The sequence below is a fragment of the Pipistrellus kuhlii genome, unplaced genomic scaffold, assembly GCF_014108245.1.
Source record: "Pipistrellus kuhlii isolate mPipKuh1 unplaced genomic scaffold, mPipKuh1.p scaffold_m20_p_6, whole genome shotgun sequence".
Classification (NCBI taxonomy): domain Eukaryota; kingdom Metazoa; phylum Chordata; class Mammalia; order Chiroptera; family Vespertilionidae; genus Pipistrellus; species Pipistrellus kuhlii.
The window spans coordinates 28911428-28937451 of record NW_023425562.1 but is presented as its reverse complement, the minus strand read 5'-3'; the positions used below and the strand labels follow the sequence as shown (position 1 = coordinate 28937451).

Sequence of the window (26024 nt, the reverse complement as noted above, 5' to 3'; positions counted from 1 at the left end):
CTTGTGCTGCATGACCTGAGGACACACTGTGGCTGCCCTTTCTGATGTGTCTCTTAAGATGTCCAAGTCCTTTAGAAAAGGGGGTTAAGGACTGCATCACAGGATTCTTGTGGGAGTGATATTCTGTGGGTGTACATCTATGTGTATGCATAGATGATTGATAGATAATAGATAGATAGATAGATAGATAGATAGATAGATAGATAGATGATAGATAGATAGATTAGATTAGATTTTTTTTTTCACCGTGTTGCAGAACTGATCTCTCTATCCTTGGATCACTGCCAGAGACATCAAGACAAAAATCTCTGATCCAATCAGTTGTTATACCACCCCCAGGCTTTGCTTTTTCGCATCACATTGAAATCTTATTCACTCCCCTGTGTTAAGAAACACATAGTGTCTAAAGCACTGGGTGATTATGACCCTCCTTCCCATTGGTAAACTTCATCTCATCTCCCTTTGTGGTCCCTTCTTCTGTCATAAAAACTCACTCAGATAAAATCATCTCCTCCCCTTCCCTCATTCCCAACCTCTGTCTTAGTAGCAGGCATCGTTTGCCTCTGCTGGGAGCCCATTTGTGTCTCCCTCTCCATTTCCAGGTTTTTTTGGTTGGTTCTTCAAGGACCAGGTCAAGTCTTGTCTCCATGAAGCCTTCCCCTCTTCACCCATCAAACCCTCACTGATCTCTCCCTTCTTCAGACCTTTACAGCACCTGAGAGTCCATGCTGCTTGCTTTAGGCTCTGTGTACGATTTACTGTTTCCTGAGTGTTTCAACTAAATTGTGTCTTCTTCAAGGAGAAGGCCTTTATTGTAGTCTCTGCAGTGTCTAGCACTCTGCTTAGAACCTAGCAGGCACAGTGGTTTCTGTTTTCGGCAAGAAACTCGTTACAGGATTGCCTTATGATGTCAGCACAAGCCAGTGATGCTGAATTTCAACAACCAATTATTATAATTTCATGGTTTTGAAAATTGTTAGAGGCCAATGGTGGGCCTCTTCATGGTGTAGTAAGAACAGTCAGTATTTTTATCAAAATAGCCACTAATATTGATTGAGTCAGTCCTGGGCCAGGCACTGGGCTAAACACTTCTATTCATTCTCTCATTTGAATCTTGCCACACACCCCATTGTAGACATGAGGAAACAAAAGTTTAGAGAGTTTAATCTCTTACCAAGGTCAGGAAGTTTATGTGGGGTGCTGGAGTTTGAACCCATGACATCTGACTCTAGGGCCGATACCACCTTCTGAGTATAAAGAGAAAGTAGGATCTTTCCCATCATTACTCCATATTTTGAGCCTGTGAAAGCTAAAGGAGTGGAAAAGATGTGATGATGGGAAAAGGGATTCCATGTATATCAGATACCCAGCAGGCTTAACAACTTGCTCCTACCTGTAAATGACAGATCACAATTTTCCAAAACAAGAAATGTGAGGAATGTTGGAAATTAAGTTTATTGACAGCATGGTTATATGATTTTGATGTGAGGACTTTAATCTGGTAAACTGACCTTGTTTTAGGTGTTTTGTGTATAATTTTTACTTTATTTGAAAGTGATTTGCTCCTGTTAGCACTGGGGAGGCATGGTGGAAGAAGGCTAAGGAAAGCAAAGTGTATTTGTCCTGTGACATTGGCACCAATGGAATGCCATATTGCACTTAAAAATTGGATTTTTTTTTTTTTTTCAGTAAGTGTAGAATATGTGAGATGAATCTGGGCAGTGTTCAATATGTAGAAATAAACGTTTTTCAAAAAGTCAATCTCCCAGCCCAGGCCGGGTGACTGGGTTGGAACATTGTCTAGTACAGGGAAAGGTCATGGGTTTAAGAGCCAGTCAGGGCACATACCTAGGTTGTGGGTTCAATCCCTGGTTAGGGCATATAGGGAGGCAACCAATCGATATTTTTCTCTCTAAAAATTAATTTAAAAGATAACACATCTCAGGTGATGATTTTTTTAGTAGTTAATCTTCTGATTATACAAACTTTCAGAATCTAACTAATTAAAATCCTCAGGGCAATGACAAAGCTTGTTTTATCTGTGTGTTTTTGTGTGTATATGGATCTTTATGTGTTTAAAGTTCTCTTTGCCTGGTAAGCTGGAAAGTATTCCACTGATTTTATAAGTATGCTACTAAAAGAGCTACACATTTTCAATTTTTTTCTGTTTCTAGCACAATGGGTGCTGTTAAAGACTTCAGGTAATAATGATTTAAACGTGAAAGCCAATATGTTTTGTGTGCCTATAACTTCATGTAAGTAGGAAGAAACTAGGATAGAAAAAGGGAACTATGGGAAACATGAGCACAGTAGGATTTTGGTTTCTTAATACATAATGTTTCACTTTGGTATTCTGAATGGGTGGCCCACAGTGTTTCTTCAGCTCTTCTTTTTGCCAACCCCCTATATCTGCTTCTTAGTATATAACCTATACAAAATCTAATAAACTACCTAACTCAATCTATAATGGATATAATGAAAAAGAATTAGAAAAAGAATTAGATAAGAATCTAATTCTGATTCTTATTCACCTTCACTAAAATATATCTTTCCTGAATAGGGTGTTCTGGCACTTACAGTGGTGAACAGGCTTTGTCCCCAAGGCTAAAAACGTCCAACAGTACTTCTGAGGGTTCGTGTGGGGAAAGTGTTTAGAGGTATAATTATTTAACAAATGCTTACAGGGACTTTTCTTTTTCATTAGATCTATTGTAAAGATAATATTGATATAGCAGCCAAAGTTTCCTAAAAAATTTATTTGGGGAGAAAGGCAAAAAGAAAAAGTGTCTGCTGTCTCCTGGTTTGAAGTTTTGTTATACACTGCGGTGGCTAAATTAACTTAAGATAACAGTTCTAATGAAAGAAGTTGCAGTATAAAAAGGTAGAGCTGAAATATATATCTTTGGTGTCCTTGTCGATCTGATAAACAGACGTACTTTTCTAAGCTTATGCAAAACCAAAAGTGAAGAGGCATCTTGCAGAAAACTAAATTATACATAAGTCATTAAACCTCAATCTTCACTTCTGATTGAGGGATTGCTGCAGGAGTCGGTGAGAGCAGAGGCAAAATGAAAACATAAATAAATGAAAGACCTGATCACGTTATACATTTCAGTGGATATGTAATTGCCTATAAGTTTACATGAAGTTCTTGGGTATGTGCAAAATTGCATGTAACTACTGAAATTAAGAAAGGGGCCATGCCACACAGCATCCTTGTGAACTTTAAATAGCACCCTCAAATGTGAGGTGGTAGGCGGGAAGAAGTAGTCATCATTGCTGATGTCTAACTCCTCATGTGCTGCTGAGCCCCAAACTCTCCGTCTATTGAAATATTCACTCTTTTTCTTTTTTAAAAATGTAAAATCTTTATAGTTTAAAGTATTACATAAGCCTCCTTTTTGCCTCATTGACCTCTTTCCGGCTGCCCTCACCCCCCAGCACATGCCCACACACATACACACCACCACCACCTCTCCCTTCCCCTGTCCATTGATTATGCTCAATGCATGCATACAAGTCTTACTCCCTCACCCTCCACCTTCCCTCATAGTTTGGACCATTCTGTGTTAATAAATATATAAAAGCTTCTCTGTTAATCTTTTTTATTAGTAGAATTTAATGGTTATCTGCTGGTCTGATGGCCTTCTTGGGCAGAATCGTGTTTCTAGCTGTAATAAAGTTGCCACAGCAAGAAAAAAAAATAATTCACTCTTTTTCTTGACCTGGTTTTCCACCCAGTAATATATTCATGTAGATAACATGCACCTTTTACTATTTTTCAAAGTATTTTTATTATAACTACCTGCTTTTAAAAGCAAGTCTACATAGACAATCTCTTTAGGATGCTTGTGAATTCCCCTTTTTCAGAGGTCATTCATCCTGCCTGGAAAATATTCTCTTCTGTCAAGGATGATCTAAATATAAGTATTTTGAAAGGATGGCAATGCAATAATGACCTCTCTGGAGGTCGTCTTCTACCACTAGCGATGTGAAAAGGAAAAGGCATAAAGTCAGAATACGCATCCGATTTCATAGCTCTGAGGCCCGGCAGAGCAGGCAGAGCTGGAGAAAACAGGAAGACCCTGCTCTGACCCTTAATTAACTGCCAAGACTCTGCAGATTGCTGCTGGTGCTTCAGCATCCCTGAATAGTTCTTAATTAATTCCGGCTGCCGGGGTTGCCCACACTAAATCATTACGAAATCAGCCCTACCTGAGGAGTGGGTTAATGGCCATGGCAAGCCCCATGAACCACATTTTCTTTCATCCAATGCTGTGTCTTGAAGGCTTTGGCAGTGGGGTTGTCTGCCTCTGTGTGGGTTTGTTTCATGAACACATCACAGGACTGTAGCATTGAGACAGAAAGTCTTCCTGCTTGCATGAACTACGGCTTGACTAAGAATTCAGTGATAATCACACTTCAAGCAATGAAAGATTGAATTTTCACTATGGAAAGTTCTTCAGAGGAGCAGAAATTGTCTGTGTATATCCAACACTGCACGTCAGCCTGCAGAAGGAGAGTTGGGTCTGCCAGGGCCAGCCTTTGTGTTTCCACACTTAAGTGACTCATTCCCACAAAACATACCACTTTTTTTACTCGAACCCAGTGTCTACCAAATAGCATCACCCTGACGACTTGGCTTTCGGCAGTGCCACTGCATACTGCACCATGGGCAAAATGGACACAGAGGAGAAAACATCCCCACTGTAAGTTAGTTCATTAGCATCCTCTGTTACACATCAGAATCATTTCAATTTAATATTTGTGCATCTATGACTGGGAACAGTTCGTCTCTAAGTGTGCTACATATGTATTACTTTGCTAGGGCTGCCGTGATAAAATACCACAGACTGGGCAACTTACATAACAGATGTTTTCTCCCAGTTCTGGAGGTTGAAGTCTGTGATCATGGTAACAAAGGGTGAGATTCCTCTGAGGCCTCTTTCCTTGGCTTGCAGATGGCCACCCTCATGGTGCCGCTTTATATGGTCATCCCTTAGTGTAAATCTCCCCTTATAAGGACACAGTCATATTGGATTAGATCCCACCCATTTGGCCTCATTTAACTGAAATACCTTTTTTAACAGCAGTGTCTCCAAATACAGTCACATACCACATTCTGAGATACCAGGGAGTTAAGTCTTTAGCATAAGAGCTTGGCAGGGGGGCAAAGGATGGGACACAATTCAGCCCCTAACACTGAGAAAATCATATTTTTTATTCAAGAAGACTGAGACATTTTCCAATTTGAGACCCAGCCACGGGGCTTTCCCTGAGAGGCTGGGCTAGGCAATCCCCTGGCAGCTCCTGTCCATCAGCCCTGTGGGTGTGTCCACTGTAAGTCAAAACCTGAGTTGTCCAATATGGTAGCTGCTAGCCACATGTGGCTATCTAAATCTAAATTAATTTAAACTAAGTTGAAAATTCTGTTTCTCAGCTACCCTAGCCTTATTGCAAGTGCTCAATAGCCATAGTGGCCAGTGGCCAGTGGTCATTGTATTGGAAAATGCAGATGTAAGACATTCCCATTATTCCAGAACTATCATTACCTTTTATGCTCTGGAAGGTCACACACAACAGCTTTGGCAATCATTGAGGTAGTTCCTGCAATGAGCATCCTACTGCCACCTGCTTTATACTCAGCTCTCTGTTGTGCAGGTGTTAAGTGGGAACATGGGCCTCTTTTTAAGCAGCACATAATTTAATTGTGGTGATAAAAATAACAGAGGATGTTACATATCCGATCTGTAACAAAAACGTAAGTGGCACATATAAGTACAATAGAATTTTGAAGGGAAAAATCAAGCAATGGAAACTTGAGAAGAAAATGCATGGAAGTAGTAGGTTTGAGTTGAGTCATAATAGATCAATTTTTCAAGGCAAGACAAGAGAAGGAAGGTCCATCTGGCTAGAGCAACATCATATCCCACAGACATTGGAACAAAGGAAGTCCTAAAAGAAAACTGTCATTATGCCCTTCATCTTAGACCTACATTCATGTTCATGCTTTCATTCTCTCCTTTTTACTTTTTAGTTTCTCTTGTTTCTTTCTCACTTGTTTCCTATTCATTTGCTAGTACAACCTTGTGCTTTCATATATCCTGGAAGATCCACAAAGGTTTTCTTCATTCTACTGTCTGAATGAAGGGCCACATCCCAATTCATTCAAGTAGAAGTGGAGTGAGGGAAGAAGAGCACCTAAGAGTCACCTTGGAGAGCCTGTGTGATGGGGGTCCACATATATATATATTTATGAGCATGTCTCCTAATGTCTGAAGTGCTGATACTGACACTGCAATCACTGATACAGTGTTGATTATTTTATTATAATTAGTATCCAATTTATTAACTATAAGACCTTATAGACTTTTATAGTGTTATAAATTAAATAAAAGCTACTGGGGGGAGAGGGCACTAATGCTTAGTGAAGAATTTTTAGGCATCACACCAAACACATGATACAATTTTTAAAATCAAGAAATTGGAGTTCATCAAATTAAAAATATTTACTCTGTGAAATATTGTATTTAAAAGATGAGAAAACAAGCCCTAAACTTGGGAAAATATTTGCAGTCCAGATATCTGACAAAAGACTTCACCAAAGGATAGGGTATAGGAAAAGCAAATAAATACAAGAAAAGAGAGTCAACGTAATTAGCTATTGAGAAATACAAATTAAGACTGCAATGAGTTATTACTACATAAATATTAGAACACCAAAGTAAAAAATAGGGGCAATAGTCAATTCCGGTGAGAACACAGAGACACTGGATTGCTCATAAATTGCTGGTAAAAATGTAGAGCCACTCCCACTCTGGGAAATAGTTTGGAAATTTCTTTAAAAACTAAATATGCATTTACTGTACAACCTAGCAATCACACTCCCCAGCTGTTATCCCAGAGGAATGAAAATGTCCATCCCTCCCCCGATAAAAGAGCATAGAACCATTCAGATGAGTTGTACCTAATTCCATTCCCTGATTTCAGAACTGTACTACAACATGTGTCATTAGTAACCATTGCGGAAAACTGAAGAGAACGTGGAATCTCTCAGTACTATCTTTGCAGCTTTCTTTGAACCTATAATGTTTCAAAATAAAAAGGTTTTCTTTTAAAGTTATTCCTCAGTATAATTTAAAAATTCATTCCAAACACATTGGTTAACAATGGTCCTTAACACGTTGAGATAATAAATATTGTAAGGTGGTGGTAATAATCATAAGATTGACATTTATTTATAAATACGCTGGAATCATTTCCCTGAGCATACGTTACAGCTATAACAGGAAAATAATTGAAGGGTTCATGTCTGTCAAGACATCCATGCAATCACTATTATAGATAAGTTATAGATACGCAATCGTGTGTAATAGTATTTAGCATTTGTATTTAGCATAGGTAGAATATTATTTGGAATCTATATTTAGAGTAATCTTTAGAAGGAAGCAAGTATGCTGTGCTTATGTCATCTATTGTTAATATTATCTGTTGTTATAAATACTTCTGAACTGATAGCTTATTGTGATTTCACGAAGAGAATTCATATGTAATCAAAATCTTTTGTGCCAGAGTTTTTTCCTTATTACACTTCTTGGCAAAAATTCACATCTCCTTTCAGGAATTTTCTTTGCTGAAACAACAGGCTCAGGACATTGTGTGAAAGTTCATTCTGTTATGATAGAGCCGGTAAAATAGGTCCTCCGAGGGCACTGGGTCTTTGTTGTTTGCATTTGAAAACTGACCCTGAAGTTTACTTTAATTTATTTTCCACTCTCTTGCCTGGACTAAAATGTTTTAAGGCAGTGCGTCTAATAGCATCTTATTTTAGTTTAGTTCCAAACCTTGTAATTCTAAATAAAAAATTGAACCATGTGCCCCCAAGGTTTTAATCTAATGTCTGGTTCTTTGAATGAGGGCCAACTCTTCATTTTTTAAAGTATCAGCAGATTCTAAATACAACTGTTGGCTATTTCCTTTTAGCATCTGACCTTCATTCACTTAAACTAATTGTTATTCTATTATCAGATTGTGATTGTAAAAAACAACAACAAAAACTGTACTGTAGAACATGAGAGGAATTTTTTAAATTCTGAGTAGAGTGCACTCCACATAAAATGTGCCTCTTTTTTTTTTTATTCTCCCTCAATCATGACAGCAATTTATTTAACACAAGATACAATCATATCTTTTTTAAAACCCTCTTTAAGAACCAGGTCCTACGTACCCCCATGCTCTTCTTCCCTCTCCTGTCACCTGTTTTGTGAGCCAACACTGATGATGAATTCAGAGTTCTCCTCAAGTAGGCAATGCAAACAACTGGTGATGCCTAGTGACTTTTAAGGAGATCCACTATCAAGGAATAAACAGCACTGAATTACAGGGCGAGAAAGCGATCACTTGTCTGGTTAGTTCTTTCAGTCCTTTGGTTCATCAGTGAGCCTTGGTTTGGCTTTAGAATGTCTTTTGCATCCCTCTCACCCAGCTAAGAAGAGGCCTTGCACTCAGAACATAGCCAAGCAGTATAGCTGGGCTGGAATTAATATCATGGTTTTATTTTGTTTTTTTTATTTACCTTTTCTATTATCTTTACTGTGATAAATGTTTTGGCTTTCCATTTTCTACAGTGAGATGAAATTTCACTGCCAAATACACAATAGTGAAATTTAAATCCCTAGACAAAATAAAGGGAAACAGTAAGGGGCTGGGGAAATGGTGAAGGTGGTACACAAGTGGTAAAATTTGGGAAGAACTTGTGTGCTGCTGGGGCCTCAGTCATTTTTCCTTGCCTTTGAGATTCTTGTTTCCTCTTTTCCTTCACCTACTTGCAACTTCCCAGTCCAAAAATATCTTAATAAGGTGGTAACAGTTTATAGGGAGCACACTCAGATGAATAAGGCAGTCCACCCAAGAAGAAAGATGATTTTAACCAATAGTGCTCCATCTGTTTTGATGGGTGAGTTAGTCCTTTTAGGACTCTCCACGGAGGCTGTGAGTAGCTCTGTCTCTCTGGAGGAGTGATCACCTGCCACTCTTAAAATGTCCATGATGCTAAGATTTCTGCTCTGTGCTGGGTGGAGGCTTATGGTTTTGATTCTATTCAGAATTTCTTTCTCATGCGTGGAGACTAAGGTTAAGAGCCTAGACTTTCCTCTATGGATCTCTGAAGTGAAGTGATGGTGTCCAAATCCTTCGATAGAAATGTTTGGCTAAGCATCAGTAAATAAAGGAGATGAGCTGTGACTCTAATTTCATTGTGGGTCTAATTTTCCATAAAAAATGTTTGCTTTTAAGAGTAGAAATTGAACTTTCTGACACAGTAAGTGGAGATGCAATATTCTTCACTAAGCTGTTTGAAAAGTATCTCTAACCTTGATGTCCAAATTTATAAAATAATTCTTCCTTCTGAATTTTTATCTTTAATCATCATGACTTAGTTCTGGGAATTATGCTGGTAGATTTTATAAATTAATCGATGTCAAAAAAGAGTGTCACAAATCTCTCATTAAAATTCCTTTTTCTGGTAACACTTATTCATTTCCAAGTCATGTCTAAAAAAAGTATCCTTGGATTTTCAATCATATTAGATGGAGCTCATATACTGTGATTTCTGAGGTAAGAGCATTTAAAAACCCACAGATCTCCAAGAAATACCTTGGAAAGGATATTTGATTTTTCAAGAGAGAGGCAAGAACAAAACAATAATAACCCCACTTTTAAACACTAGGTAGAATCAGTAGAGGGAAAATATAGAACCAGAGAGGAAAAATTGACATGGATTATTGCCAAGAAACAGTGACAAATATGGCAGCCAAGTCAATAGGATGTCATCAAAATCTCAAGCTTTCATATGAGAATGAGAACAGTACTTGCTTGTCCTGAGGAGACTTAACTGTACACTATGTGGCTGCATAAGTTCTGCCCCCCCTAGTCCTTGTGACAGCCTTGTTGTCAGCAGGGAGACTTGCTAGGTTTTCAAATAGGTATGTGGCAGGTGACCAGGTGTGTGGTTTGTTTGTTTTTTATCCTCATTCAAAGGACATACTTTTTTTTTTTTTATAGGAAGAGAGAGAGAGAAGCATCAATGTGAGAGTGAAACATTGATTGGTTGCCTCCCCAACATGCCCTGACTGGGAACCGAGCTCATGACCTAAGTATGTGCCCTGACTGGATTGGAACCAATGACCTTTTGGTGTAATAAGACGCTCCAGCCAACTGAGCCACACTGGCCAGAGTGCCCAGGTGTGTGTTTGAAAGCTCTGGGAGAAGTGAGTACACTGGAGAGCAGTGAAGCAACCAGGTAGAAAGCTATTTCAATAATGATAAGTAAGAACTCAACTATTCTGGCTGCTCTCCAAAGGAAAGGAGCAGCTACATTGCTGCAAAAAACATCCATTTGCTCTCTAGATGTTTTAGGGGAGCCTATTTCGATGGAGGGACTCCTGCTCATCTCTACATATCTGGGCACATTTAGCACAAGCTCACTGACAAATCACTCTTCCAAAGCAGATGCAGAAGTGGGGGAAATTACAGTTCTTGAGTGTACTAACATCTCAAACCCTGGCAATATCTGCATCTGAGGGGAAATGAATATTACTATAATATCTCTCTGAAATGTAGATGGCAATCCTGGAGGTAGGACTGAAACCCAGAGTAATTTAGAGAAACTGCAAAGCAATTGAATCAGATATTTTCTCTGTCTTTTAAATAGAGCAGTCCTCTTTTTATACCATTTGTGACAAGTTGCTCATTAACATCACTATTTTGACACTGTGGCCTTGTTGGAGTTGTCTGGGTAATGCAATAATAAAGGGAAGGTCCAGGTTCCTGCAGCTTTATAAGATTGGTTATTCTGATGATGTACACCATCATCATGAGATGGTCAATGCCCAACCCCAAAAAGTAAACTTCAAGTTTTATATAATGAATATGAACACTGTGTCAGCCTTGCAGTCCAGCCCCCCTCTGCCCATCCTCACTGGGTAATGAGCAGTAGGGACTGTCAGGATGACTCTGCACATGCAGCCTTGGAGTTACAAATTGAGCAAAATGCTTCTTGTGATGGGCCTTTGTAATCCCCTTCAGGGGCAAGTGCCAAGGAACCAAGGACTCCCCAAAACTCTAAGCAGCATTGGTGGGTAAGAACTTTGCCACATGTAGGGAGACAGAGATGTCCAGCCCTGAGAATACATCCTAAACACGAGGAGGCTGGCCCCTCTGGAACTGGGGAATCTTTATCATTAAGCTCTCTTTTAGGGAACAGGGGAGAGGAATGTAGGCCAGGAAAGCACTGAGTGTCCCTGAGCAGCCACTCTCCTCGACCAGAACTCACTCCAATTATATCAAAATAGCCCCCCTTTAAAAGCTGCCTTACTGTGCATCAGTCTCAGTTACTCAGAATATGGGTCTTGTCCCTGGAAAGCTCAGCATCAGCCCATGCTACGCAGTGACCATCTTCATCACCTTTTCTACTATCACTCAGGTAAAGAATTTTTTTTTTTCTCTCTCTCTGGCAACGTGATCACAGTTTGCAGATGTTTCTGCTTTGTACACTTGAGGGATATGTCATGTCATTACGAGAGCTTACTACTGCAGTGATTCTGCAGGTGGAAAAAGGGGGCTTTGAAATTGGGCAAATGTAAAGAAAAGCAGGTGGATTGAGGGCCCCTTCAAGGTTCACAGGTCTTCACATCCCCAGGAACATCACTGTGCAGACAGTAATTGAGCGCGCTTGTTCTATTATTATAAATGTGGAAACCAGAAATGCTTGGTGGCTTATGACCCATGACAAGGGTGATCTCAGAATGCTGTGTGCATGATGCCATACAGTGGGCACAAAGCCATGTGCTCTAGGCCAGCTTTGTGGAGCACTAAGTTCAGATCCCAGCTCTCCTGCCTACGGTCTGCATCATCTCAGGCCATCCATTCCTGCCTCTGATCTGAAATCTCCATATCTATGTGATAGGAATAAAAGGCCTTATGTGATAAAGCTTCAAAAACCCCATAAGCATATATTACTAAAGAGGAAGAATATGATATTGCTGTGAAAAGTCATTCATTCTGAGTAATATTCAACAGGATATAAACCATGTTCTAAAGCTCAGCCAAACGTGGGGCTGAGGATGTTTCTGGGCTCAAAAACATCATATAATATTTTTTTTATACTGCAAACCTCAGTTCAGTCTTCAAAAGAGAAAGAGATATTAGGTAAAGGAAGGCAGTGTGACAACTATTGCTGATGTCATCATCTGCCTTCATCCTGCAAAACAGATATATTCTGCAAAATTTGGAGCTGGATTAAGTTGCAATAAGATATGGCCATTTGAAATGCTGAATGGATTAGCAACTTTTTTAAAATACCAGAATATTGCTTGGCAGGCGTGGCTCAGTGGTTGAGCATCAACCTATGAACTAAGAGGTCAAAGTTCAATTCCCAGTCAGGGCACATGCTCGGGTTTCAGGTTCAATGCCTCGTAGGGGTTGTGCAGGAAGCAGCTGATCAATGATTCTCTCTCATCATTGATGTTTCTATCTCTCCCTCTTCCTTCCTCTCTGCAATCAATAAAAATATAAAAAATAAATATATCAGAATATCCCAATTAGATTTCAGTAAAAACAATACAGTGTGTGTGTGTGTCTTCCACCTTGTTTTGCCCAGTCCCCACTTCTTTGGCCCTTAAAGCATCACCCGCTCCCTGTGACTGCCTCCTCCCAGGACATTGGTTACTGACAGTGGCCGGTGACCACTGCTGCCCCTGGGCCTGAGCTCCTGGGGCCACCTTCCCATGGGCACGCCCCTCTGTGCCCTGCCAGGCCATGTGAGACAACAGCAATCAGTAGTTGATATGGACCTAATAAAATGCAGCTCTCAGAAGAACCAAAGGAGAAGGATGAGCAGAAAACAAAGACAGTTCGGAGGCTTTGCATGCCCCAGTGAGTTCATCTTCCTTCTTTCGGGGTGAAGATTCAGCCTTTTTCCGGGCACAGTTTTTTCATGAGAAAGGGAGGGAAAATTCCACTTCAGGAGTTTCTCTAACTTGACCCTGCACGGCCTGAAGACACACAGCACACGTTACGTTCAGCCTTGACCTGCATCCTTGTCTTCCTGGCTGCTTCTCTGAGGCATAGAATTGTTTTCTCGTTTTTTTTTTAATATCTGGGAGCTGTGGTGTTTTTTTTAACAGACTGCATCGTTTTGGAGTAATGTTCTCTTGAGGTGGGCAACTGAGATGTATAATTATATGCTGTGGAAAATGACGGTGGTAGGAGGAATGGGGGAGGAGGTTATTGAATCACGAAAACATGTTTTCTGTTCAGAAAAAAAAATGACTCTGTGTGCAGGATGTTCGATTTCCTTCTGCTCTGTGCCCGTGGAGAGCAGCATCCTGAAGCGGAGCAGTCATTGGTATTCACTGGAGCTTGCCTGACTTCATTTTTATTGTTTCAGGGACTTATTGCTCTTTCAGAGATGTCCCGGGTTTGCTGCCTTTGCTCAGTATGGATGAGCTAAAGGAGTCCAAGGAAACACTTTAATTACATGTTAAGTAGAATCAAACCATAAGTATATTTATGAAGATTCTAGCAGAAGCTACAGTGAGACCATTAGCTCAAATCCCCAAAATACATAAAGTGGGTTTTTTAATAATAAAAGTCCATAGTTGGTGTGTTAAATTGTATCTGCATATTAAAAATCTGCCCTAAACACTAAATATTACCTAACTGTGCATATTGGATTTAAAACCGCTCCCGTACACAGTGTGCTGGGAGTATGGGCCATCCTGGTCTGTCTCCCCAGCTGGTCCTTGTGGGCTCCCAGGTGGGGAGTCAGCAGCTGCTGTGGGTGGTCTCAGCCTCATTTCTCTCAGTCACCTCCGCTGCCCCCTCTCCCGGGGCCTCTTTTTCAAAGTCACACCTGTGCGTTGTTTGAATTTGATTTCAGTGAACCCGCTCATAGTTCTGTCAAGCAAAAACTGAGAAATGAAGGCAGGGTTGGAGGTTGTACTTAGCAGTAAACTTGAACATGAAACTTTGGGGCGGAGGGAGCTGTAAGGGCAGAGAAGCAGAGTATCTCCCAGTGGCCAGAAGCCAGCGTTGGCATATGCTCGGGAATCCGCCCTCTGATGTCCTTTGGGAGCAGAGTTCTCGCTTTCTCAGGAGGAGGATTCAAAACCGGGTTGGCTTTCCTTCCACAATATGTGATAGGACCAACACTTCTCTAGATACCACGTAAATGATGTGGCAATAAATTTATTTCCCAAGAAAACTGGTTCAGAGTAGAATTCTTTTCAAAGCGTTCAGTAAATCAGTGTCCATAGTTTTCAAGGAACAGAGATAACTTTTGGTTTTCTTGAAGATGAAAAGAATAGCTAAAGAAGCTTTTGTTCTTTCCCAAAGAAAAAATGTACAGGATAAAAATCACATAAATGTGTGTTGGTTTGCCTAATTCATTAAAAGATATTCAAAAGCTAACAAGGATGTGAAATAGGACCTAGTAGGCTGATTGCCTAACAAAATTACCTAATTTCCCTCAGGCATATATTGCATGTAGGTTTATCTCATGGTCTACCAAAAAAAAAAAAAAATTATCAGAAGGTAGGTCACAGGGTAGCCAGAAAAGGTTCCATCTCTTTAGGGTCTCGGGAGGGCAGGGGTGGAGGAAGTGCCTTGCTTACCTCTGGCGTCGCACACACCAGTGCAGGCCTCACCGTGGCCCAGACAGGAAGCAGAGTCCCACAGCACTGATGAGCCGCCTTCCTGTCCTGATGATTGTTCTTGCTCAGAACTCCCAAGCCAGGAATGCCACCAGGGATTCACACTGCTAAAGACCCACATGTCACATCACAGCTTCTCTGCATGCCAGTGGTTCTAGAGCTACCGGTAAAGTTTTTTTCCTAACTAGGTATGTAAACAGTTAACTTTGTAGTAGTTCGGGCATAAGGGGGAATCTAAAGTCTATGGTAAATATTTCCTCAGATGCTTTAAAAATATGCAAACAAAAATTCATAGCATTTAAAGCTGGGTCCACCTTTGAAAAAAAAAATATTGTAATCTCCATATCAAAAGGAAACAAAAGCCAAGTTACCCGATTCAGAAGTTCATTTTTCCTCTCCCTGGACTTCCCATAGGCACCTTACTCATTTCGCAAGCCAAGGACAAAGAAACATGAGCTTGACAATGCAAATATCTTTATGGGGAGACTGGCCAATACAATTGGAAGCAGAGCTGTTCCAGACAATGAACGACCAGGTCATGATATCTGTAGGGAGACGATGGATGGCACTAGTTGTCTGATCTTTTCTTGGCAGCTTTTTCTGATGGCTCGTTTTGCTTTTGTTTAAGAAAAAAAAATGCATTTTGCCGCTTAAAGTAATTCACATAATTCCTGGGCAGGAAGCTGGGGATGCGCCTGGCAAGAGCTGCCCCTTCTGCTTGCCCTCCTGCTGCGGCTTCCCTGCAGTGATCACGTTATCTTATGGGAGAAGAAATTTCCTATTTTGATTAAAAGGGATCAACAGTTCAACCAAGTTCACTGGACATCTTTTATATTTCTTGTCACAAAGCTTCAAGGAGATGAGGTGGGAAGTGATAGTTAGCTATGTGTTTCTAAGAAGGTTTAACACTGCTTTCCCCTTCACACTCCTTGTCAGGGTCTGGGCGGTGCAGGAAGAGCAGTGGATTAAGAGTCAGGCTGTTGAGTCTGACCCAAATTGGCCTGTTATGAGCTGGTTGTGGTCTGTCCGCCTGTCATGTCCCTCATGTAAAGCAAGAAGGCAGTCCCTCTGTGCCTGGCTGCTCGTGAGGATTAATTGAGTAGATGGACTGGTTCATTCTGCAAGCACTTCCTGGTGATCACCATAGCTAGTGCTGGAGACAGATGGCACGTGGGCCCCGCCCCTATGAAAACATGCCAGGAGCTACAGGTAGAGCCCAAAAGTAAGGAGATTGGATCATTTCATTGTTGACGTGTGTCTGTTTCCTGATTATCAGTTAAATGAAAACAATCAAATTAAAATAATTGTTTTTAAAAACCAGGGCTCTTAGAAACTCCGTGATTACCACAGATGCTAAAGGAACACAGCTGTGATGTGAGCACAGTCTATCACAGGAGAGCATCTGCGTGTGACTTGTGGCTTTGCCTCGGGTGACCTAAGAGCATTTTCTCACTAGTTTAACACGTGCCTTTTTTCCTAATTCATCACTGCCCCCCCAAACACACATACACACACACACACACACACTGAGATACTGTTAACTAGCGGCCAGGGATCTGTAGGAAGATGTTGTGATTTCCCTCAAAGTCACTGACCTTTCTCATCTTTCTACAAAAAGACAAAATTTGAAAACTTTTAGATGGATGGGAAAGACTGAGGGAGACAAAATTGGTACTTACATCACGACAAGCTCAAAGTAGAATTAAATTGTTATAAGGGAAGTTAAATAATAGTTATTACTCAACTGTGAAATAGTCATTCATAGAATAACAAAGACACTATTCAGAAAGAGAGCATAAATTTAAAATCCCTGAAGCAATTTTTAAATGCATATTTTATAGCAGAATAAAAGTTACATTTTTTAATAAATCCCCTGATGACATCATAGTCTTGTTCTAGATGAAATTAACTCGTGCTTTAATGCTTGTATTTCTATTTACTTATTAGTAACCTGGAAATGTTTTACTTGTATTTGTCCTGTATTATGCAGTATTTTACCCTTCAGTTAGCAAATGGAGAGTGTGGATATACTAATATAGCTGTAGGTATATAGTACATGGAATCCTGGTATGCCCCCGTGCTTTTTTTCTAAATGATAAATATAGTGTAAAACCTATTACACTAATAAGGTAATTTATGATGATCATTACTAAGATACTTAAATTAAGATGGACAGTTTAAAACTCTCACTCTCACATTTGTGGAGTTAGCTTTTCATTCTTGCAGGATAAAAGGGGTGTGTCCTGCTGTTGTGGGGAGGTACTGGTCTCAGGGACAGTGCTCTTTTCCAGCCAACCTCTGACCAGGGCTCAGCTCCAAGGTGACAGCAGTATTATCTATACAGCAGGTCACAAACGGGGCCCCAACTGCAGCTGAATGAAATTTGCAAACTGTGCATATTCAGGTTTTCCAAGCATCCGAACCCCACATACACACACTCACGCCACAGAAGTGAGGCCTTATTTTGAGATCAAAGCCACAGAAACTATCACCAAAGCACCAAGTTGTTCAGCATGGATGGAACTGGAGAGCATTATGCTAAGCGAAATAAGCCAGTCAGAGAAAGATAAATATCGTATGATCTCACTCATTTGTGGAATATAATGAACAACATAAACTGATGAACTAAAATAGATCCAGAGGCACAGAAGCATCAAACAGACCATCCAACTTCAGGAGGAAGACACGGGGGTGAGGGAAAGTATGAGAGATCCACCAAAGGACTTGTATGTATGCATATAAGCATAACATTCATGGGTGCAGACACTACGGGGGTGAAGGCATGTGGGGGGGTGGAAATAGAGGGAAGAGGTCAATTGGGGGAAAAGAATTCATATATAATACTTTAAACAATAAGGAATTTTTTTAAACACCAAGTTTTTCACAGTCATTCATTTAGTAACTAATGGCTGGAATCTTGCTGTGAGGCAGAGGCTCTGTGCAAACATAATGATGACTATACAGTCCCTGTCCTCAGAGAGTCCACAGCCAGATGTGCTGAGCACCATCCACCAAGTGATCAGGTCTGGGTGACATGCAGGTGGGCAGGGCTCACTGTGGGGGTCTATGAGCAGGTGAGTCCTCCCTAACAGCAGTATTAGAGAGCAGTTTAACTAATAAGATATAACTGGACTCATAAAAAGGAATAATAACCACAGACAAATCACTAATTATTGGTAATTGGTGAAAATAGCCATGGTGGTCAAACACCATAGGTGGGGTGGAGATTAGGGAGTAAAAAAGAGCTTCATCCCAGCCTCAGTGGCTCTGTGGTTGAGTGCTGGCCTATAAACCAGGCGGTCACAGTTCAATTTCTGGTCAGGACACATGCTCCATTTGCAGTCCTGTCCCCAGTACAGGGTGTGCAGGAGGTAGCCAGTCAATGATTCTCTCTCATCATTGATGTTTCTATCTCTCTATCCCTCTCCCTCTCTGAAATCAACACAAATATATTTTTTAAAGAGCTTCAGTTCTAAGGAGAGTGTTTGGGAAGCCATCTGGGGCATGTTAGAGGATGTGAGGTCCGGGGCCTGACACATTTCAGAATGGTGCTCATTTATCTGCTCTGTCTTCCTGTCTTCTTCCTTCTCGCCTTTCCCAGTTGGGGCCAAGAAGTATAAGAATAGCTTGAGGCAAAGACAGGAAATCAGTTTTACTAAATGCTACTTGCTACCATCTTTCTTCTCATTACCTCCTTATAGAGTTGACCACATGAAGGTAAAATGAGTGTGGGCTGGAGTGGAAATAAAAATCCCAGATGTTTCTTTCCCTTGTCAACTGACAGCAGAGGACATTTTTATTGTAACTTGAACAGAAAAAAAGAAAAAAATAGACATACATATGATTAATAACATGAAGATCAAAGACCCTGGGTATAATAATACCAAATCCTTAAATAAATGGACATCTAAGCTCTAGCAGAATTTATTCAAGAATTTTAGCCTTGACGTCATGTCTCAGCTTGCCTACTTTCACAGTCTTAACCAAAAATAGCCTTCTTTCAGTTAGACATTGGGAAGAAAAACAATATTTCTATATCTCTTAGGAGAATATTGGAAAATGGTAATAGAATTCAGAAACTGAGAAAAATGTCCCACTTTCCTCTATCAAATAGTAAAGTGGAATAGAGATGAACACACAGCCATTTTTAATGGATTGTACCCATCAATTGTGGGCTCATCCTTTCGCCCCCATTTGTAACATTTAACTAAAAGAAAACAAGGAGCTAAATGAAATGTTTAAGATATAAAATGCTTTCGTCAGTTATCTCATTTGCATGAACATTATTTTTCCTTATGAACCCTTGCACCTTTTTTCAGACCCTCCTCTGTCATTGAAACGCAGTGTTTATGGCGCCACATTGTAATTCCTGGTGTCACTTTTCTCTCTCTTCCAGAGCTTCTTTGAAGGGCAGTCAGCGCCATGGGACTCTGCTAAGAAGGATGAGAACAGAATGAAGAACAGATATGGGAATATCATTGCATGTAAGTATTGACGGTGTAATTGTGCTGGGCTGTAACTTCCTCCCGCGCCTGCGAAGATTGACCAGCAGCCTCCAGCAGGGAGAATTTACAGTGCAATTACTGCTCCATCCTGCTGGGACGCTGGCGTTGCGTTCCTATTAAAGGAAGGGGAAAACTACCTAAATTCCCCCACTATGTCAGCGCGTCTTGCTATGGGGCTAGTTTCACTGTGAGATTTAAGGTTTGGGGAACATCGGTAATGTTCAAATGCTGAGAAAGAAAACGCGTTTTCGGAGTAAACACATAACGGTCCTAATGGTACCCAGCTGCTGCGTGGGAACGATTAGAAATAATGACGCCCCAGCGCGCCTCGCCGCCAGGAGCTCCGAGTTCCGCGCAAACATTAACTCATTAATCCTCTGGACACTTGGGTTAGGTAGGTCAGTAATGGCCCCGTTTTAAGGACAGGAAACTGAAACGCAGAAGTTAAATGATAGTCCCCGTATCGCAACACTCATTAGCCAAAGAGCGAGGATTCTATCTCGGAAATTCCCAGTTCCTGTGCAACTGAATGTTACCCATCCATAATGCCCCGGACGGGTTTTAAATTGAGCCCAACCTCATTAATGTTCCGTAACGATGCCGGGACACGTGGTAGATGGATGAGCCTCCTTCTCCCAGGGCTGAAGCCATCCATCCCCTGCGTTAAACTACTCTAAATCACACCGTCTGCACCAAGTGTGCACAAGGTACTCACAGAATTAGTACTATTTCTAAATAGACGTAAATAAAAAAAAAAACAAAAAAGCAGGAATAGACCCAGAGAGCATCTAGCTCCTCGTGTCCTATTACTTACAAAAGAACAAATTTGAAAGGTTTGCGTAGTCCAGGGGAGCAATATGTTAGCTCTATTGATTATGGAAGTGCAATTAAGCTTTACTTGCCTGTGTTCACATTGCTTAGTAGGACAGTAGAGATTCGGTGGCAGCACAGCAAATGGAATGTTCTGGGATTGTGGAAATGGCCTGTCTGTGCTCTCCCGTGCGGTCACCACTCGCCCGGTGAGGGCTTGAAATGTGGCTGGTGCAACCGAGGAACTCCTCTCTCAGCATCTTTCCGGGTTCAGCCCATTGTCATTAGCCACAGTCATCAGGCTGCACATTACATGTCTAGAGTTATCCATCCCCATAACTGTAACTTTGTACCCTTGACCAACATCTCCACATTTCCCCCACTCCCAGCCCCTGGTGACCACTGTTCTGCTCTCTGCTTCTATGTATTCTTTGTAGATTATACATATGAGATCGTGCGCTTGTTCTTTGTGATGCCCATTTTATTTCACTTCACATAAGGCCTTCCTGGTTTATCTGTGTTGTTTCCAATGGTTATCTTTTTTTCTAGTGTCTGTTTTCTAAAGTCCCTTTAGAGCTGTCTGTGGTCATGAGTATGATTCCAGGTAAGGCTCTGTGCTGGCATGTCCTGAGATACCACTTAGACCACCTGCCAAGCCACTATGCATACTTTCAAAATAGGGGCTCCAAATGCTTAGATACTACTGTTAACCCATCCCAGCTAACTAGGATGAGTTCACTACCGCATATGGCCGCCAAAATACCACTACTGTTGGCTTAAATACCAGAACTTCCGGGCACCAGCCCTTGTCCACTCTCCATGCTGAACTCGCAGGCTGAGTTATTCACTAAGGGGGTTTCCCAGTCAGGTGTGAGCTACCCAGGTCCATCTGATGAGGCCACTGCAGTGCCGAGGGCACTCTCTGAGAACCATCATTTATCTGAGACTGTCTGTGTGTCTTTACTTATGGCAGTGTGAAATCATCTTCAGAATTGTTAAGGCTGTGGAAGGATTTGAGGAATAAAAAGAGTCAAAGTATGTATCTCAATCATGCTTATCTGTATACCATATTGGCTGCTCATAGAGAAGAACACTGTTACCACCTCCCACACAGGCACACACACAAAAGTATGTAATTGTGGGAAGATGATTTCATTAACTGGGGAGCCTGCTGCAGAGCACCTAGGCCTTGGGAATAATACCACTCACTAGGATGAGCAATGGGAGGATTCCGTCAACACATCTTAGAGATTCTCATTAGTGCTTTTCTGAGAATATAAGAAGTACTAGTAATGATCACATTCATTGTTTTTGCAAACGTGTTTGAATCTAAAATGCTTTTAATGATGCTTTAAAAGTGTTTATTGCTTTTGCTCTTAAGTAAGTTAAACTTTTGCTTATTTACACAATAAATGTGCTGAGCTAGCCCTTTCCAAATACAGACTAATACCCAGTTCACCATTAGTATACCACACACATAAGCATAGCCCTCCTGATACTCCCTTAATTATAATTAAGTCGGAGCTTAAGACATATAGCAAATCTCCCAGCTAATGGCAGCCCCTCACATCCAGGGGTCCTCTTTTCTGGGGTCAGGAATTAGAGGTCATAGCCGGAACCTACAGGCCCTTCCAAGGCTCCCTCCTACTTCCTGTGGTCCAGTCAACAAAGACATATTGATCTGACATGTGCCAGGCTCCATGCCAAGCCAAAGGAATTCTTTCAGCAGATATTTATTGAGTGCTTGTTACATGCCAGGCACTGCCCTAGGTGTCAAAGAGAGAGCAGGAAACAAAACAGAATTCTTCACCCACATAGCACTGAACATGCCTATGGGGCAGACAGAGAAACAACCCCTAAGTAACCTATATAATGTGTATATTAGAAAGTCAGACATGTAACAAAAATACAGCCTTGTGGTCAATGCAGTCCCTGAGAGGAGAAGATACAGGCAGTACGTGATGCAAGTGAGGAAGGGAGCCAAGCCCGTCCAGGCAGAGACCCCAAAGGGGTGGTTCACCTCAACTTGGTGTTGGGGCCAACAAGGAGCCATCATGTCACTGGAGCCAAGTGAGCTAGACTGAGGGAGAGGTGGGAGGTGGGAAGTGTGAATATGCTGGGTGACCGCAGTGAGCCCCAACAGACACAGCCCCCCGCCCCCCACCCTCAGGAAACTGCCATTCCTACAGGTGGGAGGAGAAAATTAAATGATTTTACAAATGAACTATGTGATTATACAAATAAGTGAAATCAAGGGCCACAAAGAGAGGTACATGGTACTGTGAAGCCCATAGTGGGACGTAGACTTGTTCAGGAAGTGCGAGAAGGCTTCCACCACTTCCACTGAGAGCAGACCAGACCCTTCGTGTGAGGGAACTGTTGTGTTTGAGGACCGGAAGGAAGATCAGATGGTGGCTGGAGCTGGGAGGGGTGAGAGTGGACAAGTGGCCAGAAAGCAAGGAAAGCGGATGTCAGACCTGCAGGGCCTTCCAGGGGGAGATTAGGGATGTTAGTATTATGATAAGAATGTGGAAAACCTCATTAAAGGCTTTTTTTAGGAGAAGGGGTGAGGTTAATTAAGTTTGCCTTTGGCAGACTTAACCTAACTATAATGTAAAATAATTAAATGGAAGTGGACACTTATTGAGATTCAGTAACCCAGGAGGGAAGCAATGATAATGTGGACTAGAAAGAGGAGAAGTAGATGGATTCAAGAGACATAATTCGTCAAACTGAATGGATAGCATGTAGGGTAGGGAAGTCAAGAGCCAGAGGTGACTCCTATGTTCCTGGTTTGCAGGAGAATGGATTAGTGGGTGGATAGAAGGACAGTTGGGAGGATGGACAAATGGAAGGACGACTGTTTTCTCAGATGGGAGGGGAGCTCAGGCGGGCATGATGTTGGTGGCAGCAGGGAAAATGTATTAGTTGAATCTGAGGACATATTGAGATGCCTTTGAAAGATTTAGATGAAATACCAAGTAGGTGGTTATATAAACTGCTCTGAAACCCCTAAGAGAAACGTCTGAGCTTGAATACAAATTAATGAATCTTGGGTATTCAGGTGGAAGTTGAAGCCATTGGCATGGGAAGATGTGTGGAAGGAGCATGGAGGGCATTGAGAGTCTAGAGGGGCTTTAATAATGAAAAATACTCAGACAAAGCCATATAACAAAGGAGCACTGCACCATGGAGCAAAGGGCATGCCACAATGTCCTACAGGAGATGTAGTGCAGAGAAGACTGTGATATAGCCACTGGAGCAGATAGTTCATAAACATAGCAAAAGCTGCTATGAATGGAGTGGGTGAAAGTTGAGGTCAGTGAGTGAAGAGAGAGGATAGACAGCTTTATGAAGGGGAAGAGAGGGGGTCCCTTCTGAGTTTGGTCTCCATTTTGATTGGGTTACTAATGCCCTTTTATCTACTTTCCCAGCTAATTGTGACATGGCCAGGAAGAGAGGGAAAGCTGTGACCCAATCTGTCCACCTCATTCTCTCAACCAATCTTGAGGGCCCCTGCTGAAGACTGCTCTTCCAGGGTTTAATTTTAATAGCCACGTGCTTCTCTCTGCTACATGCAGGACTCCTACAGTGTCACTTTTGAGGACTCTACCCCTGTCATGGCCTGTCTTTGCTATAAAGGCAGGTGAAGGGAGGATCAGGGAACTAGAGTTTAGATACATAAAAATGGACTAGCAGGGAGAGCTTTGGGGGAGGAAAATTCAGGTGGATGAGAGTAAGGGAGAAACAGATTGATTGTTACACAGGGTTTAAGAAGGCAAAATGCAAATCTAGAAAAATCAGGCAAAATACAAGATAGGGGTCCTGCCAATATTCTGAAAAATAATGAATATGAATCCCTGAAAATGTCTAAATAAAAAAAAGAAACAAGGCAAGATGAAATTAGTAACACCTAAAACCAAGACTGAAGCTTAACACTAGTCACCCACCACTACACTCAGCGTTTCCTTGTTTGCCTCATGCTCAGAACCTTCGTGGCCTGAGCACCCAGGTGGGCACAAGCAGGGACAACAGGCTGGAGTCAGGCTCACCGAGGGGTGAGGCACCAGGCAATTCCTTAAGGTACTTGCTTTTCTGCAAGAATATAACCACAGAAAGAGCAAAACCATTATTTGAAGATCAATCACAATTAAAATTAATTTCCAGTCTCCTCTCAGAGGGCAAAGTTTACTTAGATCACTGAGATTCCAATTTACCTTAAATATGTCATCAATATTTAGCAGAAAGAGTGAATTGGTTGGAGGTGAAAGTTTATCAATGACATGATCCACTTCTGCTGCTATAGTAATGTCTAATCACATGCAAGCAAGCCTGTTACCCATATCTGTTGTGTTTAGTATGAAAATCATAAAATATTTGAAGCTACTTAGCATGTTTTAAAGGGCATCAGTAACATGTTTCAGGGGCTTAAAGCATAGAGACCTGTTTTACAATAAATATCACATTATCCCACTTCTGTATGAATGCAAACATACAGACATGCACATCAAAAAATACATACATACATGAATACACAAATGCATACATGCATGTTAATTCATAAATACATTCATGCATACACACCTGCATATATGAAAATATGCATATATACTCATTAATACATACATATCCATGCATAAATACATGCATGCATGGTAACCAGCAGATTATAATTATTCATCAGTGAGCAGTGGTTTGTTATGCTTTTATATTTATGCTGAAAACATCCATTTAATTGTTTCTTTTGCCAAGTTAAGATATACACATCTCCTACTTTCATGACAGAAAAACTTGAGCTATATTAAGCACATTATCTGCATCTGATATAAAATGATATCAATTTGGTAACAGTATGAATAGTTACCCACTTCCATCAATCTATATTTATATAGCTTAAATTCTATTTGTAATTTTAACATGTAGTTATTCATCACAGTACTTATTAATTTATACAATCTGTATAGAGTGCTAGAATTTCTCCCTAGCTGATTATCATTGTATTTATATCATATATAAAAGACTCCCAAATATTTCAAAAGCTGAGTTACAGATTTTAAATTGTACTTTCAAGAATAGTTACTTCATTTTGTGATTAGTAAAACTAAAAAGAACAAGAAACATTTATACTTAGAGATTTCATGGTCTGTTAGTTTTTTCCCCTAAATGGGGCTTAAACATGGGTGACCTTGGGCTGCAGGGAGCACTTGACCTCCTGAAATCATACCTTCCTGCACGGCCCATGAGAATGGCTGGAGAAAGGCGTTTTCCTGAAGGAACTCTCCATGGCATTCCTCACCTCCCGCAATGTGGAGGGGCCACTTCACAAAACAAGTGCCTGGGATGCCCCACAACGCAGGCCATCTCTGAGCTTGAGGAATTTCATAACTTGTATTTGTTTTGGGAAGAGAGACCCACAGATCTATGAGGCTGCGGTTTGTTATGCTTTTTAAAAGGTCTTTATGTGCCTGTTTCTTACCCCAAAAATATAATGTTTGCCCTATTTCATATAATAAAGGCTTTTTAAAAATAGAAAAGAGGAATGGCAATAAGGCCTTTAAGCAGATTGTATCTCAAAAGGTCAGATTTGTTACCTTTCTTGATGAATAGCATTGAGTTATAATTATAACATAAATTTTAGTTGACTTTTGATCATATTCCAGTCATCCCTGGCTAAATAGGTTCTTTTTCTTCCTCAATTATAAATGCCATTCATACACATTAAAGAAAAAATTGTGCAGTAATGAAAACTTGGGGAAAATTACCCAGAACCTCACCAATAAAATTCAAACCTTGCTAACTTTCTGTTTCCTTCAAATCTCTTTTTGTTCTATGACTTGAAGTTGATTGCTTTATTTTTATTAAATAAAGATAGGGCTGTTGTTTTCTTTATGATTATAAAATTAGTAAAAAACTGTGTAGAAAATTGAAGTAGTACATAAAATCACAAAGATGGAAGTAAATATCACCCCAAATTTTCCCACCCAGCAGAAAATCTATC

General features: G+C 40.8%; 1 protein-coding gene across 12 annotated transcripts in view; it reads left to right on the top strand.

The window, feature by feature from the left end:
- Positions 1 to 26024, top strand: part of PTPRM (protein tyrosine phosphatase receptor type M) — a 608093-nt gene that overhangs the window by 509934 nt on the left and 72135 nt on the right. For all 12 annotated transcript variants that reach the window (XM_045574745.1, XM_036417770.2, XM_036417769.2 and 9 more), the window contains one exon: positions 19108 to 19195. In XM_045574745.1, the coding sequence (XP_045430701.1) occupies positions 19108 to 19195 (88 nt within the window). The remainder of the gene's footprint in view (positions 1 to 19107; positions 19196 to 26024) is intronic.